This window comes from Hydra viridissima, unplaced genomic scaffold, assembly GCF_058129835.1.
Source record: "Hydra viridissima isolate aposymbiotic clone 2 unplaced genomic scaffold, HvirCarnegie_v1 scaffold_11, whole genome shotgun sequence".
In the NCBI taxonomy this organism is placed as follows: domain Eukaryota; kingdom Metazoa; phylum Cnidaria; class Hydrozoa; order Anthoathecata; family Hydridae; genus Hydra; species Hydra viridissima.
This window is the reverse complement of record NW_028324310.1, coordinates 5,131,820-5,153,247: the sequence shown is the minus strand read 5'-3', so window position 1 is coordinate 5,153,247 and position 21,428 is coordinate 5,131,820. Positions and strand designations below refer to the sequence as shown.

Here is a 21,428-nt window from a genome sequence, read left to right as displayed (position 1 = left end):
AAAAAAAAAATATATGCTTTTAAATCGAATTTTAATAATTCTTTATATCATTTAATGCATTTAAAAAAAAAAAAAAATCCAGGGAGATAAGGGGGGGGGGAGAACTGGTCAGAGGCCCGCTGGCCCTCCCTTGGCCTATGACTACAAATGTCCTAAACTAGTCAATAAATAACACTATTTGATGTTTTATTCAAATAAATGTTTTAAAAAACATTTCATTTGCTTTTGTTACAAAATTTAAATTTTTCTATAAAGACACATTTTTTAAACGCAAATTTTGATCAAGTATTAGAGAGACAATTGATGAATCTAATTTTTTTCAGTAGACCTAAGATAAAATAATGATATACAATTAAACTTTTTATTCGTGATTTTGGGCCACAGCCTTCATTTTACCTCCAAAAATCATGAACTTACAAGTCAATAATTTTGAACAAAATTGGATAAACGAGGCATTTTCTGAGACAATGGAGTCTTGGCAGTGCTCTTTTTGGATTCCGCAAGTAAAAATCTATTGGGGTACCAAATTTTAGGAAATTTCCCCAAGCCATTATAAAGATACTATATGTCAAAGTTGATTTGTAGCCGCTTCAGAAGATCACTAAAATTTGAGTCAGCATTATTTTAACTGACGATATCTCTGGAACCCATGTGTATTTTTAACTAAAATTTTTGCAGTTATTTTTTTAATATGGACTGTGAGGTAAAAATGAACAAATTCTGAGACGTAAGGGTGTCATGGTCTGGATGATTTCATATGGAATGACCCTGTAATTCTTATTAATAGGAGAAAAAAAAAAACTCCCCCACCTCATCCAGTTTTCCTACTGGAAAAAATTCTGCAGACGCCTATGGTTACAGGTGGATATTTCATAAATATGTTTCTGACGAAAAGATACTCATGTTTCCTATCTTCATCAACTTTTTGTCTAGTTTCTTTACGCTCTGGTTCTGATTCTCCTTTTGATGAGACTAAAACAAAGAGAACCAAAGTAAGCAGTGATAATTAACAAAATAACAAATTCAAAGTATCCATTATTTTACCTGTCTGAATCTTTACTCTGAACAGCTTAGAAGTAAATTGGTCATTAACTGAAAAAATATGGGAAGGCTCTATTTCTTTAACTTTAGGCTCCTTGAATAAAACTCTTTGCGTGACCTTTCCTAATGCTAATGATTGCAACGCTCGTACTAAGTCTTTCTCTGGAATTTCTGTTTCTTGACCGATTTCCTGTTAAAATGATACTATTTTAAAAAAACCTCTATTAAAGCTTCAATGGAAAAATATTTACATTCATGATAAAAATGAGCAAAAAATGGATAAAAAAACATTTAAGCATCGACCTAATAAAGAATAAGCACAGACAATTTTTCTTAAATTGCTTAAGTCTAAAATTTAACATACCAAAGTCTTCAACCAAAATTTGAGCAAAAGTTAGACAAAAGTACAAAAAATCCATTATTACCTGAATGTCAATTGTTACATTAATTCTGTAATTAAATATATTTGGAGTTAAATGAAGCTTTTTGATGACTTAAACTAATCTGGTTAAACTTACATGAAGATATTGTGTGAAGTGCAAGATATGGAGTTGCTGTTATGAAAAGCAGCAAAATTGCTATCTCGTAAGCAACAACTTAAGCACATTAAATTCATCTGGCTGTCTTCGACCTTCTGTACAAGAAACTTCAATCTATGCTAGAAAAAGAGAATCGAGATGTCTGCAATTCAGACAATCAAGAAAACACCGATTTAGATGATGAAGATCAATGAAAAATCTGAGCAACAACTACTGCTATTTGTAGGTAAGAAGACAATATGGAACAGCCTTTTTTTAGCATTCTAATTACTCTAACTGATGTATGTAAAGAAAGAGAAATAACTGTTGTATGTGAAGAAAGAAAATTCAAATTGATTCAAAGTTGGGTGGACACACTTGAAAATTAGCAGTGAAAGTATTTTCCAAGAATGATGCTTTTGACAATTGACAACAATTTCCTTTATTAAAAAGGTATCTTAGATATCCTTTCAATGAAATGCTGCTGATGTAAACCCTTTCTAAATTTTGAGCATTTGATCAAAACAACCGAGTTCCTAAGAGCAACTTCTAATTCCAAGTTCCTAGAGAACAACTTGGAAAAAGAACATGGTCAATAAATTGAGCACATAAGCACAAATAAAGGCAAATGTAAACTGTCTTGACAAGAAAAGCTTTAAAACTAATCTTAAGTGAAGCCAATAAGAATATCGTAAGGGGAGATAAAACTTTGAAAGATGTTTTGATGATTAGAATTATTACAGCTTTCAAATGTGGAATGAAAGAGTTTTTTCTAGATAAGGAAAAATTGCCATAAAAATTAAGCCATCCATAACAGATGAAAACTTAGATGTCAAAACACTTTGTATAACTTAAAGAAAATATTTGTGCTGAGTTTAAACAATTTTTTTTTTACGCTTTTGTGTTGTTGGAAAGGGCTCATAAAATTTCTTTCCTAAAACTCTTTTATGTATTTTAATACAAACTTTACCTCAGCAGATATTTTTTCTTTTTTATTGAACAGCATGAGTATACACATTTGATAGGTAGAAACTGATATGATATGTCTTTTTAGCGCTAATTGTCCATCATCCTATATTAAATAATAAGTATATTTTATTCATAAATTTTTCATTTACTCAAAAATATGCTTGGATTGCTTTGTTTAGTTTAGATGGCTTAAAAGAGTGGTTTTCTCTTAAATTCATTTACACATGTAAGGTTGCATGATTTTACCAGCCTAAAAATTAGGGCAAATAAACATAGCAAACAATGATTGCAATCCATTTACATATCTTTGCATAAGGCATAAACATACCGATGGATAAATATAAAATACCCATTGCATGAACATACCTTTTTGTTATAAAAAACAGCATTAAGGTCTGCTGTCCCCTAAAAAAAGAGATAATTAAATGACAATGAAAACAAAACATATTCTGAATAAATATAGCTATCATTAACAAGGTATATTAAAAAAAAAAAAGGTGACTTGATTTTCATTGAAAGTTATTTATTCATCAATATCTTTTATTTATTCATCAACATCTTTTATTTATTCATCAATATTTTTTTATTTAATATTTTTGTCTCCTTCAAAGTATTCCCTCTCAGTTATAAATTGTGTTATTGCTTTTTTCAATCCTTGAATCACTTTTGATATGAGATTTTTGGTATGACCTTCAGCTTTTCTAGTGATGCAGTCTTGATCTCCCCAACGGTGGCAAAACATATTCCTTTCATGGTTTTTTTTAGTTTTGGAAATAGAAAAAAGTGACAGGGGGTCAAGTCTGGTGAATACAGTGGGCGAGGCATGATAATGGTATTTTTTTTGGTCTAAAAATCACTGTGAGCAGATGCAGTATTGTGATGCAGAAGCCATTAATTAACGAATCTAGGTATTTTCTTCATATTGCAAAACAGCGGATAACTTAAAGGTAATATTCTTTATTGACTGTAGGTTCTTCTGTCAAAATTCCATAGCTTAAGTCAACCAATATACCAAAATTCTCAGCAATTTCTCTAATAGTGATTCAATGATTCTTCATAATCTAATTCACTGCTTTAATGTTTTCATCGGTTATTGACATGCTACCACATCAAAGGTGGGAATTGTCATTAACATCTTCTTGGCCTTCTTTGATTATACTTTTTTTACTCAAAGTAGACTCACAAAATGTCAACATTTCAAGTTGGAGCACTTCATTTTATTTTTCACACAAAATTTAATAGATTCTTTGATTCATTTTTTTAGATATCAAAAAATTTTCAAGCACATTAAAACATGTCTTTTTTTATATATATCTTTCAAAAACAAACTAAAAATGCAAAATCCTGATAATGCCAACATACTTTGAAATAACAGAAAAAAAAAAAAAAAATCAAGAATCAAATGTATTAAGCCCGCAAAACTTAAAAAGCCTTTTTTTTTTTTTTAAATACCCTACATTTCTTACAAATTCTACATCCACATAACAAAAAAATTACCAAAAATATATACTATACTACAGTATTATATATCATAATCAAAAAAGTATAATTTGTCAACTGAAGAAATTTTGAAAGAACATTTAGTTTATCCTATTTCCATATACTGTCAAAACTTATGCAGATTCCATTTATTGAAGTTATCAATAATCAGGGAACATTGTAAATATTAAAAATAAAAAATTTAACCATATATGGAAGTGTACTTTTGACTTATTAGGGTAGTTCATGAAACAACCAAGAAGATGAAACGTTTCAAATTTAATCCTCATTATACATAAGATTGTTGAAATTCCATTTGTGTATTGTTTGTAAAAGAATTCTGTTTGCTAAGAATTTTATATCTTGCAAACCAATTTATGAAAAATCTTTCTTTTACTCAAAAGGTTTGACTTGAAATACAAAAGTTATACAGTATAATTTAAGAACAACTTAACAAATAATAGTTAATAACAAATAATAGTAAAGCCTTTATAAACTTGTTAATTCCAAGAGAAAAGCATGAAAACAACCATAAGAATCTTATATTTTTATCAACCAATTGTCTTTTAATTTGTAAGGATATTTACTTAGTACTGCATCTAGAGTATTACGAAGTCGGCCTAGAATAAGAATATTCTTTTTTTTTTTATTTTCTTTCCAGAATAAGAATATTCTTTTTTTTTATTTTCTTTCCAGAATAAGAATATTCTTTTTTTTTTATTTTCTTTCCAGAATAAGAATATTCTTTTTTTTTATTTTCTTTCCAGAATAAGAATATTCTTTTTTTTTTATTTTCTTTCCAGAATAAGAATATTCTTTTTTTTTATTTTCTTTCCAGAATAAGAATATTCTTTTTTTTTTATTTTCTTTCCAGAATAAGAATATTCTTTTTTTTTTATTTTCTTTCCAGAATAAGAACATTCTTTTTTTTTTTTATTTTCTTTCCAGAATAAGAATATTCTTTTTTTTTTTTAATTTTCTTTCCAGAATACATAAAAAATTTTTTAGCCCTACCATATTTGACTGCAATGTCAGTTGGCGACCACTGTGACACGCAAGATAAAATCTGAAACACAAAGTTACACAAACTGTTACATCTCCATAGTTCATATTGAAATTTCTACAACAATTATTTTGAGAGAATTTTCTAGATAAAAAATATCTGTCAACAAACTTTCTAAAAATAGTCATTAAAAGCACCATAAACATTTTATTAGCATAATTAACATTATTAACATAAATGTACTTTCCAAAAAAAGGAAAACAAATTACTTTTTACCTTATATTTTTTAAAAATTTATTAAAAGTCATATTTGTTATCTTGCACACACAAACACTTTTTTTTGGCTTATTTTCACTTTTAATTGTTATTAAGAGTGCTGTTGCACTCCCTAACATATAACATAACATATAACATAATATATAACATAACATATAACATAACATATAACATAACATATAACATAACATATAACATAACATATAACATAACATATAACATAACATATAACATAACATATAACATAACATATAACATAACTTATAACATAACGTATAACATAACTTATAACATAACATATAACATAACATATAACAGCATATAACATAACATATAACATAACATAACATATAACATAACATATAAAAACTCATTCAAAGATTTATTACATGTCAGAAATGTTCAAGAAAAATATTATTTTATAGCTTTAAAAATTTTTTACTTAAAGCTCTATTTTTTACTTCTTTAAGCTAAAAAATCAAATACATAGAACATTTTAAATAAAAAATCAAATACATAGAACAAACATACCGTTTAAAACATTCAAATGCATGACGAGGTGCAGTGGGTATATTACATGAAGTACTATTAGTTTGTGTTGGCCAGTATCCAGTTGTCAACACTCGCACAGTCAAGTCAACATTTTGCAAATCAATCTGCAATAAAAAAAAACTGGAAAAGATGACTTTTTTTTATTAAAATCATTACAAAAAGTGAATTAAAGTTTCTATTAATACAAAATAGTAATATGTCATAATATGTAATATAATAATATATAATAATATAACATAACAAAATATAACATATTATTATATAGTAATAAAATGTAATATAATGTGTAATATAATGTAACAACATATAATATGATAAATATAATGCAATGATATTTTATATAATAAAATATAGTATGATAACATACATACAATACTGCTTAAAAATTTAGCACACATAAGATTTAAGTTTCATTTTTCTTCTTTTAATTGAATTTTTAGGCGGTAAACTTCTTATGCCTTTTCAATTTTTTTTATTTACAGTTAATTAAAACATACCTTATATAGAAAAAAAATTGAAAAAAAAATTACGTTAATTTTACCATCTATTTTTAACTTAAACAGAGACCGCTAATTAAAGCGGTGTAAAAAAGCTGCTTGTAAGTTTAGCACACTTGCACTTCTATTGTCTTTTAACTGCCACTCTTTACTTTTTGATGTCAAATTTTTACTAAAAAGTAAATTTAACTATCCATTTTTACATAAACAAAACTGAACAAAAGTTTCTAAGATATACATAGTATGTATTACCTCATTTGAAATAAACTTGGTATTTTTCGCTTAAATTTTGTCCATGTGACCAATAAGATTTTTGATTCAATTAAAAGAAGATGTGAACTATGCATAAAGAACAAAGGTGGACATATCCCTTATTGATCTTGCTATTAAAGCAAACTTAAATCCAGGTGTGCTAAACTTATGAGCAGCTTTTTTAAAACTTTTTTTTTGTATATTAACTTTAATTAAAGATATTTAGTGATAGACATTTGTTTTTTTTTAGTTTTTTTTCTCTTAATGTAATTAAAAAAGTCAAATAAATATTTTTTGTTTTTTAAAAAACCTTAAATTTCTTATTTTTTACTTTTATTTCATTTTTAAAGAAAAAAACGCAACTTAAATCTAATGTGTGCTAAATTTTTGAGCAGTATTGTATAACTACATATAATATAGTAAAACATAATATTATAATATATGATATAATAATATATAATATAATAATATGTAACAAAATGATATAAAAAAACAATGATATATAATATTATCACTTTAATATTATATATCATTATAATAGTTATTATATTATATATAATATTAATACCATCTCATTGAATAAACAACTGAATCCTGGGGAAGTTTAATAATTTTTTTTTAAAAACTTACATTAGAGTTAGCGATGTGTGTTTTAAAATCATCATTAATAGAGTTTGATAAAGACATGTCTTTGAACATCCCTTCTAATTTCAATGTAAATTGGTACCCACACTCTGCCTAAGTCAAATTTAGAAGAGAAAAAAATACAATACTAGCATACTTAATAGTTAGAATGATTAACACTAGAATAGTGAATACTTTCCACTTTCAATTTGCTAATAATTTTTGAAAATAATGGCTTTAAATGCTAATTTTTTTAAATATTGGGCAAAGTTTATCATCTAACAATATTCAAATCACAGTGGTGATTTTTTTCTTTTTGGAACGTTTTTTATAAAAGCATTAAATTACTCATACATAAAATACTTACTTTGTATGAATTCTTCATGTACTCATAAAATACTTACTTTGTATGAATTCTTCATAAAGAACTCATACAAAGTACAGAGCTTCTATTTAAACTACAGAGCTCATAACTATTACTTATATTACCAAAATATTTTCTAAAAAACCTCTGGCAACATTTTTCATAATTTAAGACATCTCAAATTTTACAAATTGTTACAGTAAGCCTCTAACTTTTCACTTGTTAACTACATATAAATTTTGTAGATTTTGCCAAATGTCATGAGTAGCTTAAAACATATTCTATTTTTATTAAATTATTTATTATATAAATTTAAATATCAAAAAAAAAAAAAAGAAAACATGTTAAAAACCAATGTTAGCATGTGCCAAAAATTAATCTCATAAAGTTGTTATTGAATACTAGTCTAACGTGTGATAATTAATAACCTTAAAATAAATAACCTTACTTTTAGTTTTGAAATCATATTTTTCTCTGCATCATCAGAAACACTTTTGTTGAGTAGAAGTCTTTTTGCAAGATGTTGCTTATAATACCGTTCAAAAACATCCTTGAAAGAAAAAGTTATTTCAATATACTGGTATTAGTTTTAGTAATAACAACCCATTTTACAAACAACATATTTTAGTAAATGGTTGACACTAAATTATATGACATATACAAAATTAAATTAAGAATTAGCCTGCCATTAAAAACGTACTTTCTCTTGTAAATAACGAAATAACACCATTGTTTTATCCAACACTGTTTCGACATCTTGTTCAGATAACTATAACAATAATTGTTTTAAAAGGTTTAAAAAAGTATTTGTGAAGAATTATTTTCCGTTGTTGATATATAAAGAAAAAAAAAAAAAAAAAAAACTGCAAAATTGCAAAATTTTAAATCCAGCAGCAAGAAATTTTATGAAAAATTTTTTATTGAACCAGTTTTAAAAATCCTGATAGCTCATTTAAACAGCTTATTTAAATGTTGAGTGAAAGATAAATCATAAAGAATAACTCTTTAGAACATCTCTTGCTCACACTTGATTCTATGCCCACTCCATTTAACATTTCTTTTTTCTTTTTTTTTATTTTGTTTTTTTAGCTTTTTTTACTTAAAGTTAAGTATGAAATACATGTTAACTATGTAATACATGTTAGAAAACTTCCTAAGAACGTAACCCTCAGATCTTATTGAGACTATGAAAATTTTCACCTACAAAAATGTAAATTATATAAAAAAAAAAGAACAATTTTTAAATGACAGTTATCATTTTACATGGGGAAGAAAACCTTGTGTGAAATGCTTTTATGTATGACTAATATCAACTTAGTTAGAACTTTATATCATGTTAGAGAACTCACTTTGTTACATTAAACTGCTTGTTTAAATTGCAAAGGGAGAAATCTCACTGAAATTTAATCTTACTACAGCACTGTATACTTTTTTTCAAAATGATTATTTTATTATTGATCAAATGTAAATGCAAGCACAAAATATTTCTCAGATGTTTTGCATTCTCAAGAAAAATTATTGAGAAAATAGATCTTAATTGGATTTGTAAAGTCATCTGGTATAATTTCTGCCATTTTGTTTGAAAACAGAATATATTACATCTTTCATTTATCTCAGTATAATTTGAACAAGAAAAAAATGGAAGTTTTAATAGCATTATTATTTAAAACATGTTATATGTATAAAATTTTAACTATGACTGGATTGCCTGCATAAAAATATATATAATTTAATATTTGAAAAATTTTAATTAAATAAACAAGCATACCCCTTTGGATCCTTTTTTAAGTTTATCATCAATAAATAGCGAAAGGTACTCTGGAGATTTGCAGTTTAAGTTCAAAAAATGTTCAAAGTCCTAAGTATAATAGTTTAAACAAAATGCAAGTGAAAAAAAAATTTGAACAACTTTAAAACAAAAAGCTCTACATAAAAATCTCTTTACAAAAATTGCAACAAAAATTGCAACAAAACAAGCAATAAAACAAGCAACAAAACAAGCAACAGTCAAAACACCATACCCCAGAAACAGTCTGCTTAAAAAGCACAGCTTGATTGAAGGACTTTTCTAAGAACATATTAAATCTTTCTTTGAGATCCAATAACTTCTAAGAACACAAAGGACATCAGTATTTTTATACAAATCAATGTTAATTGAAAACATCAATTCTGTTCATTTTATTGAGCAAAAATACAAAAAAGAGTATTACTAAAAATTGGATCGTTATCCAATTTTTTTTTGTCAATTGTATTTTTATTGAGATGTAGAGAGAAAGAGAAGAAAATGTTATTCATTTTACTGAGACACAGAGAAGAAAAACTTCTGAAATATATTTTGTAAAAAAACAGCAAGGATGGACATTTTTCTAAATAAGAATAAATTTTCCTAATTAAGAACAATTCAAACTTTTTTCATTTATTGCAATTTTATATATTTTAAACGATATTAAATGTATATATTACATTTTAAAATATATATTTATTGTGTATTTGATAATGCAGGTACTTTTTATGTTCATTAGGTAATTTGAGTAATAAAATATATAATATGTAAGTAATTTTAACTTTAATTTTTATATTTCAGATTAAATTGTATATACCACACTTACATAAATAAGAATTAAGAGCCGGTAGGTACCATGATTATAGTCAATATATTCTTACACAACTAAAAAGGATTACATGAATGGACTTTCTCTACAAAAATGTGAAGAAAAGCATTGTGTGCCATTTAATAAATAATTTTTACTCAAACATAAGAAGAATCCCTAATAGAAATGATACAAGTGTGTGAAGACTGGAGTTGCCCATTATCTACACTAGACATTAGAATGATAGCAAAGAGAGTTCTGAATAAAGAAGGGCTAAATGTTCAATATTTTAAAGAGAATCTTCCTGGTGTAGATTGGGTTCATAGTTTTTTGAAAAGACATAAAGAGTAGTCTTCTTTTAGACAAGCATTGAATATTAAAAATTTTCTCAGACAGGTGCTAATGAAATTAACAAGTATTTTGATAATTTAATCAAACGCTGGGCTTGCTGCAATAACTAGTCTATGATGAAACAAAATTTTTCAATGATCCAAGAAAACCAAAATTACCTTTTAAAAGAAGAACAAAACACCTTGAACTGATTATAAATTACACTAAGAACTTGACATATGTTATGTTTGCAGGAAAGGTAGGATTCTAGCCAATAAATTCTTACACAGATAAAAAGGATAACATGATTAGACTCCTTACATAGTCTTTAAAGCTGAACACATGTGGGACTCTTTGATGAAAAAAATGGACCAAAAGTGCATGAAATAACTGATCAAAGTTAGGATGGGTTGACAACATTTGTTTCTATAACTGGTTTAACACAGCTGTAGTTCTACATTGTCATACATTTAATGGACCCAAGCTTCTTATAAGTGTATCTGTCTTCACATCTAAATATGGATATGATTGTTATATGTGAAAACCATGACATTTGCATACACACACACACACACACACATACACACACACACACACACACACACACACACACACACACACACACAAACACACACACACACACAAACACACCTTGATGAGATTTGTTTTGTATTCTTGCCAACACCAAGCACAGAAATTACTCAACCATTAGATATTTATTTGTTTTAACTATTGAAAATGAAATGGAAGAAGATTCTGTCAGATTGGAACTAGCAAACCAAACAATAAAAGGTTCAGTTGCAACACTATAAAACATTTTTACTATGAAACTGTTCTTCATAACGTTTTTTAGTGTTATACCAGGTTTGAAAGCAACTGGGGTTTATCTATTGGATTGAAATTATGTTTTAAAAAGATTACCTGATTGCAATGAACGCCATCAGACTGCAAAACAGACAAAATTAATGAATTTTAAAAATCTGTTCTTTAAAATTGTTCTCCTGAGTCAGTACCAAAGAGTATTCAAAGAAAAAGTTCAATTCAAAAAGTAAGTAACAGGCAAAGATATTGCTGGAATTTCATCAATAACAACAACACTTAAACAAGTAGGATAAAGAAGAAAAAAGTGGAAAACAAATAGAAGATAAAATGTAGAAAACCTCTACACACTTTTTTACTACTTTTGTATTTTTAATTAGTAATAAAAATTCTATATAACTATTTACTTAAAACATTTATAACTCAAAAAATTTTACTAAACCCAAAAAATAATAGGTGTTTATACCCTATGAATTTTAAAAATACAACAGCTGTGTAAAACCATGGGGTGACTTTACATAGTTGTTGTATTTACACAACTTTAAAACGATAAAAAAATAAAAGAGTTAAAAAGTACTCCTTTCCCATGTTTACTATTATCCTGACACCATAAAAAATATGAATGAGACTAAGAAAGAGCTACAAAGTTAAAAGAAGGATTTGTCTTAAGTTATTTTGTTTTAGATTTATTGTGATTTTATTTAAAACCATAAAAAAACCTGCAAATTTATCACCTGAATAAATACAATAGCATTTTTTCCTTCTGCTTCTTTCTCCTCAGATACAATAGCTCTACCTTCCTCTCTCAAGTAACAACTCATTGCTTCGCACATTGATTTTAAACCATAATTTACACGTTGAAATAGTCTACACATACAGCCAAGGTCTAAAAGTAACATACAGTCAAGGTCTAAAGGTAACATACAGTCAAGGTCTAAAGGTAACATACAGTCAAGGTCTAAAGGTAACATACAGTCAACATGAAAATCAAGGTCTAAAGGTACCCTAACGGTAGTTAATTTTTTAAATACAAGGTATTAAATTATTTAAATTGTTTTTAAATACAAGATAACAAATATTTGTAACAAATGAATTATTCAAATTATTAATTTTTCATGTATTAGTTTTAAACAATTTTATTACAATCTCCCTATTATCTAACATATCTAGCATATCACATTTGGCACTTATTACTTTTTCCAAATAAGTTTTAAATCTGCAAGGAACATATATAGAAAATGCAAAAGTAATAGATGTAAATTTTGGTGAAGAATAAATTTTAATACCATCATATTTGCTATTTTTTAACATATGTACAACACCAGAGTTTTCCATCTAAAAAAAAATATCAATCACAAACATAAAAAATTATATACCTAACTCCACCATAAATACTGTTAGAGAAATTTTGTAAATCATAAAATCTAAACAACTTAAGGAAACTTCAGGAACATATATTTAGATAATCACCATTCCTCTGTAGTTTTGTTATATGGTATTGTTGATATGGTATTAATTTAATCAGATACTGGAGATATTTTGATATTTTAAAATCTTTAGGTATAAGTTGCCAGTTTGGTTTTAATACACTTAAGGTATCAAAAATTGCTAAAGTGGTTGCCTGCAAACTGTATAACTTCAGCAGTGAACAACAGAAGCTCTAGAAGTTATGTAACAGAATTCTAAAAAATTCTTTGTAAACTAAAAATTATGCACAGGGAAATGAATATTTCAAATCAGTCTACCCACTTAGCCCTAAAGACGGCATACAAAAGAAGCACTGGACATTTGCTTACTACATATTAAATTAATGGGCATCAGGAAAACCAGAGCTAAATAATTGATTCATCAGTGTGTAGACAAAATGCATCTCAAAATTCTTTTTTTCAGATGAAAAAAGTTTCAATATCAAAGAAAATTTAAATAAGCAAATTTTAAATAAAGTTTAAAGAGGTTATCACCCAACATCTGTGACAGTTTTGTCATTCAGAACTCAAAGATTTCATCATCCAACATCAGTGATGACAGGGTATTTTAAATGGAGATGTCACAAAACAGCATTCTTTATTATTATACAAAACAAATTCCACATAGAAATTCATTAGAACTGAAGATTGGTCTTCTGGAAGCCAAGATTTAAATATGCTGGACTATTATGATCAGTGCTAGAGGACATGGCCTGTAGCAGATGACATCCAATTTTGGAGAGTTTCATACAATCATTGAACAAATGAGAGACCATATTCCAATTATTGACTGGCACATCTAAAAGCCTGTGTGAAGCCATTTATTTTCATTTATGATATATTTGTAAGTGCAAAAAAATGTTTGTAACCCAAATTGGTTTTTTATTGTAATGTAAACCCTTTTTTACAATATTCATGGCAGGAATAAGTATTTTGTACATTTTTTTATGTAATAAAAGTATTTTTATCTTTTTTTGTTTTAACATACATTGTTATATTTTCAGCCAAAGGTTGAAACTTATGTTCATTTGATCAACAAAAATTTTAAGGTGAAAACAGTATAATTTAGCAAGAGAAAGTAAAGATATGAAAGATTTAGGATAAGATTAGGAAGATAATATCTAAGTTTCTTGAGAATACCATCAACAAATTATTACTAAGTGAAATAACATGTGAAACCAAGAAAAAAAAAAAAATTATAAAAAAAGTCTCAATTTAAAATAGCTTATCTAAATAATTTTTGAATTCAATCAATCATGTTTCTCTAGTACCTCAACAATTGTTTTCATATGCTTTGATATAAGTTCGTCTTCTACTACCTAAAAATAACATTAAAATAAAATCAAAAAAAAAAGTTTATCATGTTTTTGTCTTTTTACCATTTTCATGTCATATTTTCTGTAGACAACTGAAAGTAATAAAAGCTTCAAATTTTGAAGATGCAATTTAACAAGTAAAACACATTTTAATCTGCAACCAACAAGTTTTATGATTACCTTCACAATAGCTGATTCTGAGCTAGAATCTAAACAATGCCTCGCTCGTTCTCTCTCCTCACTAATTCTTGCCTCTACCTTCCAAATGTAAACAGATGCGCTGTTTTCAGCAAGGAACTTCTCACTTTCTAACTAAAGAAAAAATTTTTATTTAGTTTTGTTCAATTAAATTTTAAAATTATAATTAAACAAAAACTGTTTTTTGAAATCATTGCCCTAAAGAACTAACTTTATAAAATTCAGCAGAAACTTGCAAGAAGTGTCTTTCAAATTCCTCTTCATAAAATGATCGTCCACTAATTCCCAGAGTGATTAACATTTGACATGCATTCTTAATAGCCAACCTGAAACATCTTAAAGCTTTTAGGTTTAGTTTTAAAAAAAGTTAAAACTTTACAGCTACTTTATATCTTAAAATGTTCATCTTAACAAACCCACACAAAGATATAACTTATAACTTATAGACACAAAGATATAACTTATAACATATAGACACAAAGATATAACTTATAACTTATAGACACAAAGATATAACTTTAAATCCAGGAGAATGTTAAAAATCTTATTTGAGTAACTATTGATAAGCAAAACACACTAACTTTATTTGCAGCTCTTTAGCTGCAATTGTTTGCTTAAACATTTACAATATTCACTGACAGTTTCAATAGCAACTTTGAGAGCAATTTGAGAGTCAATCATTTGTTTGCTTTTGCATAACATTATCTTTATTTAACATTATCTTTATTATCATTATCAAAGATAATGCTTTGTTTTCTCTCTTTTGTCGAAAGAAAATTGAGAATACACAAAATATTCAATAATTTTATTCAATAAACGCAATAAATTTAATAATTTATTAAGTATATTGTGCATTAGCAACTTGATGACAAATAATTTATACAATTTGATAAATTTTCTCAACTAACTATTAAGAATAATTCTGTGTATATAATATTATACCTGATGTTCACATGATGCTTGTAATATATATGTAATACATCACACCTGTAATATGTGTGTATCAATTTACATAAGTTTTTTTATAATATTTATATATGAAAAATTGCAAAAGTAGAGACTTAAAATATTGTTCAACTGGCACAAAAATTTCAATATATAAATTTATAAGGGATCCACAGAAAATTAAAGAAATCATGTATTTTTTTCCTTTCTCTGGATCATAACAAAGTTTGAAGTTTCTGGCTACACTGTAGTATGTTGATTGTCAGATAATGTACTTTTTATATACTAGTCAGGTAATTCACTTTTTATTTCTAGATATGAAAAAAAAGAGACCATTAAATCATCTTTATCTTCAAACAGACTAAATTAAAAATGACACAATAAAATGAAGTCAGCTTTAAGAGCTGTAATTTTCTTATTGATATAAAACCTGCACTTCTTTACCAGAGAGGTGTTAAAGGTCACAAGGTAAACTATCTTGAAATGATGATTACAATCATTACAATGATTTTATAATTTAAGATTAAATGATAATATTGCTGGAGTGCCAGAATTTTTTTATAAAGTTAATTTAACTAAATTTATCTAAAAATCAAGCAGGAGAGAAAATGCAAAATAATTCAAAAGTATTTCTCCAAAGTTGAGCTTTTAGTGGTTGATTCAAGATTAATATAATGTAAAAAAATCTTTTATGAAGGTTTCTTTTTTACAAGGATGCATTTTATGGGTTACATTAAAAGTCATTCACTAAAAAATGAATTTGCAAATTATAACAAGACCTATAATAAATTGGTTTCTTGTCAAGGTGTAATATTGTTTTCAAGAATAATGATTGGATGAAAAAAAGAAAATGCCACACAGTGACACATAGTAACAGAGAAACAATTAGAAAAAGCTGGTAAAAAAATGCTTCAAAACAGAAATCAATTTGTATGATCCAAGAGTACCTGAAGACCTATTCTGAACATCCCAAATCTCTATGAGAGAAGATTCTATCAAAAGTAATCTTTATTTATTTATTGTACTCTTTAATTTCAATTTTATTTACTTTCCAATTACTTGAACCTCTATGCTCTCTCAATATGAACCTTAATGACTCTCTCAGTAGCAAGAGGAAAACCACATAGATGCAATCTTCCTAAACACTACACTTGATTTCCTTGGGTGAGCAATTTCCACACTCAACAGAAAAAATTAGCAAGCCAAATTATAAAAGGAAAGGAAATGTCTCTTAATAGAACCAAAAAGTTGAGCAAAGTTCAGGGCCAAAACTGGCTGTTCAAACTTTTTTTTCGATTTTCTTGAATAAAAATTTCAGTTCTAAAATGCTCAACATTCAGCAAGTAGCTAACCTCTAAAATATTAACATGAGAAAATTAGCAACTGCCTTAACATGTTTTCAGCCAAAAGGCAGTGGAGTTAAAATGAAAATCACAATGCTCAAAAAACAAAGAAGATTAGCAAAGGATGTCAATCTTCAAGTGTGATGTCAGAGAATGCTATTCCAATCTTTAAACAGTTTTGAAGAAGCTTCATCTTTTGCCAGGGATAGTGAATAGTCTATTCAGCACCTTTAGAAGAAAATTCTCTTTTATCAGTAGTTCACAAAGCATGATCTACAACTAGGCTGTAGCACATCATGGAGGCATAAACTTTATTGATACTGGTTGTATAAAGCTTTTACAGACCATTGACAAGATTGTGAAGATTGTTCAGGAAAGAGAATAATTAGAAGTACAGCCCTTGATCTCTACATTAAGAGCAATTGAAAAATTTACTTAATCTTGCTTTGGGATGTTACTTTAGTATTTGAAGAATTTAAGAATTAAGATGAAGAAAAATTTATGTGAAGAAAATCAACATTATTTTTTATCATGTTATAGATTTCATCAAAGCAAAAGAAGAACTATATTATTCATTTATATAAACAAGCACTATGACTTTTTTTTTTTATTCACTATAATTTTGGGCATCTGTGAACTTAGCAACACAAGGTTGCTCAAAATTACCTTGACTTTACAAAATAGCTGTTAAGTGCAGTTGTTGAAAATACTAGCACACATGTTTAATTGATTTGTTCCATTAAAAACAGAATTATGCTTATTTATTACATTGAATTTCTACTCAAAAGCATAAAATTAGTTGTTCAAACAAATGTCATTTTTTTGATTAGGCCAAAACCCTATTTTCTAATATTTGGAACTTAATTTGTTTGTTACTTAGGAAAACTATTACTTTAATTTTGAGTGATAGTTAAAAAATTTTTTTTTAATACTTTTGATATTAATTGTAAAGTTTTCTATGATAATTTGTAACATAGTGTTCCCCAGAAATGCATTTTGCTCTAACTTCATGACCCAGAAAAATTCTTTAGGTGGGCGAAAGAGTGTACCTTGTAGTTTTTAAAAATGTAAACCTTGAAATCAGGCATTTTAATATGCCAAAGAAATTTACATTTTAAATTTCACCAGAAAAAGGTGGTTTTAATGGCACAAACAGCAACTTAGTTTTACATTTTTACAGCATGCAATCTTTAAATTATACAATTTTTTAGAAATTTATTGTGCTGGAGATTCAATATGATTGTGTTACAATTTGTATTTAAGAACTAGGGAAAATATCTAACCAATATGGCAATAATTTTAGAGGATTAACTAGTTGATAAGAGTACTTTGCATTTAAGGTATATAACTCTGAGTTTTGAACAAAAAGCCATTATTGATCAAAATGCCTCTAACAAGAAACCATGAAGAAAACCAAAAAGTTGTCTGCTTTATTCGTTCTAAAAAGACTCAACACGAACAAACTGCATTTGTTAAGAAAAACTGCATTGGAAATTTTGAAAAAAAATATTGATTTTGCTCATGTCCCAAAAGGTGCATCCAATAAAAGGCTAAGTGAGGGGCATTCTGCTCAACTGCTAGAGCTTTTTGATTTTGAGTCTATAAAACTATCCAAAGAAACATGCGCAACTACCATTTGTGGCATTGCAAGAATTAAAGGAAAAGCTATTATCCAATGACTGCAACAAGCAATTCAGATTAAAAAAAAAAAAAAAAAAAAAAAAGAACTGCCGAAGTTACAGAAATGTTGTTCAAGTTGTCTGACTAGTGTCAGCAAGGACAAGCCTCATTCCTGCAAAAAATCAATACTTCAGCAAAATCTACACTTTTGCAAAATTAACACACCACTTATAAATTTTGATTTTGAAAAATATTATGTATTTTCCAGATTTATCAATTACAAAGATGATAATAATGTTTATTGTTACACCTTTAGTAGGTTTTATTCCGTTTCTCTTATTTAATTTCAAAATTATAGCAGCTTTCTAGACAATATTTAAGTCCTGATCAATGTGTTGAAATTGTTACTTTGTCCAAGAAATCACCAATTTGGAAGAAGATTTAGAGTGTCTCATACAACAGTCGGTAGGGTTCTACAAAGGTTTGTAGAAACCAATGATTATGTTAGATGACTTGGCCAAGGCAGACCACGAGCTACCAATGCCATGGAGGACCGGTTTTTTGTGCTTTAAATTTACAACCTTAGGCAGCAGCTACTGGTTCCAGATTGTCTGTAGACCACCAAAGAAACAGACTGGCTTTTTCAAGGAGGCATATGAATTAGGAAATACACGATTGGTGACAAATCTTATTTCCAGATGAGTCAAGGTTTTACCTTGTAAGTTCTGATCGCCACCCAAGAGTGTACAGAAGACCAAATGAAAGATATTTTGCTTGTAATATTCGAGAAACCACTTTACATGGAGGTGACTCATTGATGGTATGGGGCAGAATATCTTTAACAGTTCGCAGTGTTTTTTATTATTGATGGTGGACATCTGACTTCTCAACAATATATAGCAGACATTTTAGAACCTTTTGTGGTACCTTTTGCACTGTATATTGCAGATGGATTTGTTATTATGCAAGATAATGCTAGACCATATATAGACATATATGTTACTGTATTCTTAAATAATGTTAATATGGAAACTTTGGAGTGGTCAGCTTGCAGTCCAGATATGAAGCCAATAGAGCATCTTTGGAACATAATGGGATGCCACACAGTGATTCAAAACAACAAAAAAATGGCAATAGTGACCTCAGCAAAAAAACAAATATGTTGCATCAAACAGGGTTCCAAAGAACAATTGGATTAATCAAAAAAGCTTACAATGAATTCACCTTCCAATTTTGTTTTAATTTCTGAACAAGACTAAAACACTGTTGGCAGACTTCAATGCCAAACAACTGTAAAGCATCCACTTAATTTGCTCATATGCCAATTATTTACAAAGATTTTTGTTATTTAATAAAGAATTTTAACAGAAAAATTATTGCCTTTCAAAATGTGATGTTTCTAATCCTTTCGAACTAAAAAGAATTTTCGTCTTAAATTGATGTTTATCAAACAGCTGTTATAAATGATGTTAAAATATCTTTGTTAAAAAAAAATGAACAAATAAATATGTTGAAAAAATGCAAAACTCAGTTGTTATTTGGACCATAAAAAAACCTTGTTGGTGAAATTTCAAATTTCTCTGGCATTTTTGATGGGCACTTTTATGTACTTTGATGCACTTTAATGCACTTTAATGCCTGATTTCAAGGCTTAAATTTTGTAAACTACAAGTTGCACTCTTTCAACAACACAAAGGATTTTCTCAGGTCATGAGTTTAGGGCTAAATAAAATTTTGGCCAACAGTGAACAATTCGAATTGACATTTTTGAATTTTTGTTTATTCTTTTAAGTTGTTATTAAATGCATTATATATTTATACAAGTATATATATGTATAAATTCATTTGCTTTTAGACAAGAATTGAGTCATTTTCAGCATAAATTTTGATGGGAATAAGCTACTATTGCTCATTTATCTTTAACTTAAAAGGCTAACTTCTTTAGATGCCACAAATAAAAGATTATAATTCTGGCTGCTTTTGCTTCCTAAGGCATCATAACAAAGGAAAAAAATCATCATTTAATGAAGGAATTTTTTTTTACTTTATGTTTTTTTAAACTATGGTATCATGACACATTCCTCTATAAAATCATAAACTTATTACTTCTCCTAATAGTAAAAGACCAAGTGAAAGAATTTTATATTGAAACTGTAACAAAAACTGGTGTAAAAATTGACTTAAATTGAGTTTTCATTAATACTTTCAATGTTGTACTTTAAAACATGCGCCGTTAATTTTCCTGCACCATACATTTATTTGATCTTTTCTTAATGTTTCTATCATTTAATTATTATAACGATCTTCATTAATATACAGTATCCTTCAAAGTTAATTATTCAGGCAGCATCTATTCAATAAGAGTTTCAATAACTTTGCAAGTAATGCTTCACATAAGTAATGCTTCACACAAGTAATGCTTTAATTAATGCTCTATCAAATGAAATAGCTTTATAATCAGGCAATTATTGGGAAAGATGTTGAGACTCTAGTAAATCCATACTGACAAAATGATTAATTTTGAAGGATACCATATGAGAAAATCACATCATTACAATAAATTGAGTTTATTGTGATGTTGTAATAATAACATTTCAAAAACAAAATATTCTATGGGCCTTTAGTACTTTCTTATTTAAAGATTTGAGGACAAAATCTTTATGTACTTTCTTATTAGAAGATTTGAGTATAAAATCCAAACTGAGAAAGTTTTGAGTAAAAAATCCAAACTGAAAAAGTTTTGTGTACAAAATCCAAACTGAGAAAGTATGAGACTACAAAGAAAAAGTTTTTTTAATATAATTTTGTAAATATATATATTTTCATAAGCAAAATAATGGAATAAAATATTTTATTTTATTCCAACAAAATGAAGTTTAATTAAAAAGAAGTACTTAATTATTACGCAAAATCTTTTACAGCACCAAAAAAAAAAAGATAATCATTTATTTACACATACAGAAACTGGACATCAATTTTTAGTTTGAAATATGTTAAGGGATTTAATATAGCAACACTTGAAAGAATTTGCACAATAAATCAAAAAACTGCTACGAAAACCATCTTTTTTACCTATTTATAACTTCTCCCTTTCTCTCGCGCTCAATTAGTGTGAGCAGAGTTTCACGTAAACTCTCTTGAATAGGAGGATGACACACAACCTAAATTATTAACAACATCAAACAACATAAGTTTTCAACACCATAACATTCCTTAGCCAAATAT

At 27.3% G+C, this 21,428-nt stretch overlaps 1 protein-coding gene across 1 annotated transcript in view; it reads right to left on the bottom strand.

The window, feature by feature from the left end:
- The window catches only part of LOC145190850 (cullin-3-like), a 32,359-nt gene that overhangs the window by 3,420 nt on the left and 7,511 nt on the right, over window positions 1–21,428 (bottom strand). Inside the window, exons 7-23 of the mRNA XM_090066179.1 lie at window positions 21,276–21,364; window positions 14,507–14,621; window positions 14,278–14,409; window positions 14,053–14,100; window positions 12,602–12,650; window positions 12,050–12,201; window positions 9,597–9,683; window positions 9,344–9,433; window positions 8,276–8,344; window positions 8,024–8,125; window positions 7,218–7,325; window positions 5,818–5,942; window positions 5,022–5,073; window positions 2,895–2,933; window positions 2,530–2,631; window positions 1,045–1,231; window positions 900–972 (exon numbers count right to left, since the gene is read on the bottom strand). Of these exons, the coding sequence (XP_089922305.1) occupies window positions 900–972; window positions 1,045–1,231; window positions 2,530–2,631; window positions 2,895–2,933; window positions 5,022–5,073; window positions 5,818–5,942; window positions 7,218–7,325; window positions 8,024–8,125; window positions 8,276–8,344; window positions 9,344–9,433; window positions 9,597–9,683; window positions 12,050–12,201; window positions 12,602–12,650; window positions 14,053–14,100; window positions 14,278–14,409; window positions 14,507–14,621; window positions 21,276–21,364 (1,619 nt within the window). The remainder of the gene's footprint in view (window positions 1–899; window positions 973–1,044; window positions 1,232–2,529; window positions 2,632–2,894; window positions 2,934–5,021; window positions 5,074–5,817; window positions 5,943–7,217; window positions 7,326–8,023; window positions 8,126–8,275; window positions 8,345–9,343; window positions 9,434–9,596; window positions 9,684–12,049; window positions 12,202–12,601; window positions 12,651–14,052; window positions 14,101–14,277; window positions 14,410–14,506; window positions 14,622–21,275; window positions 21,365–21,428) is intronic.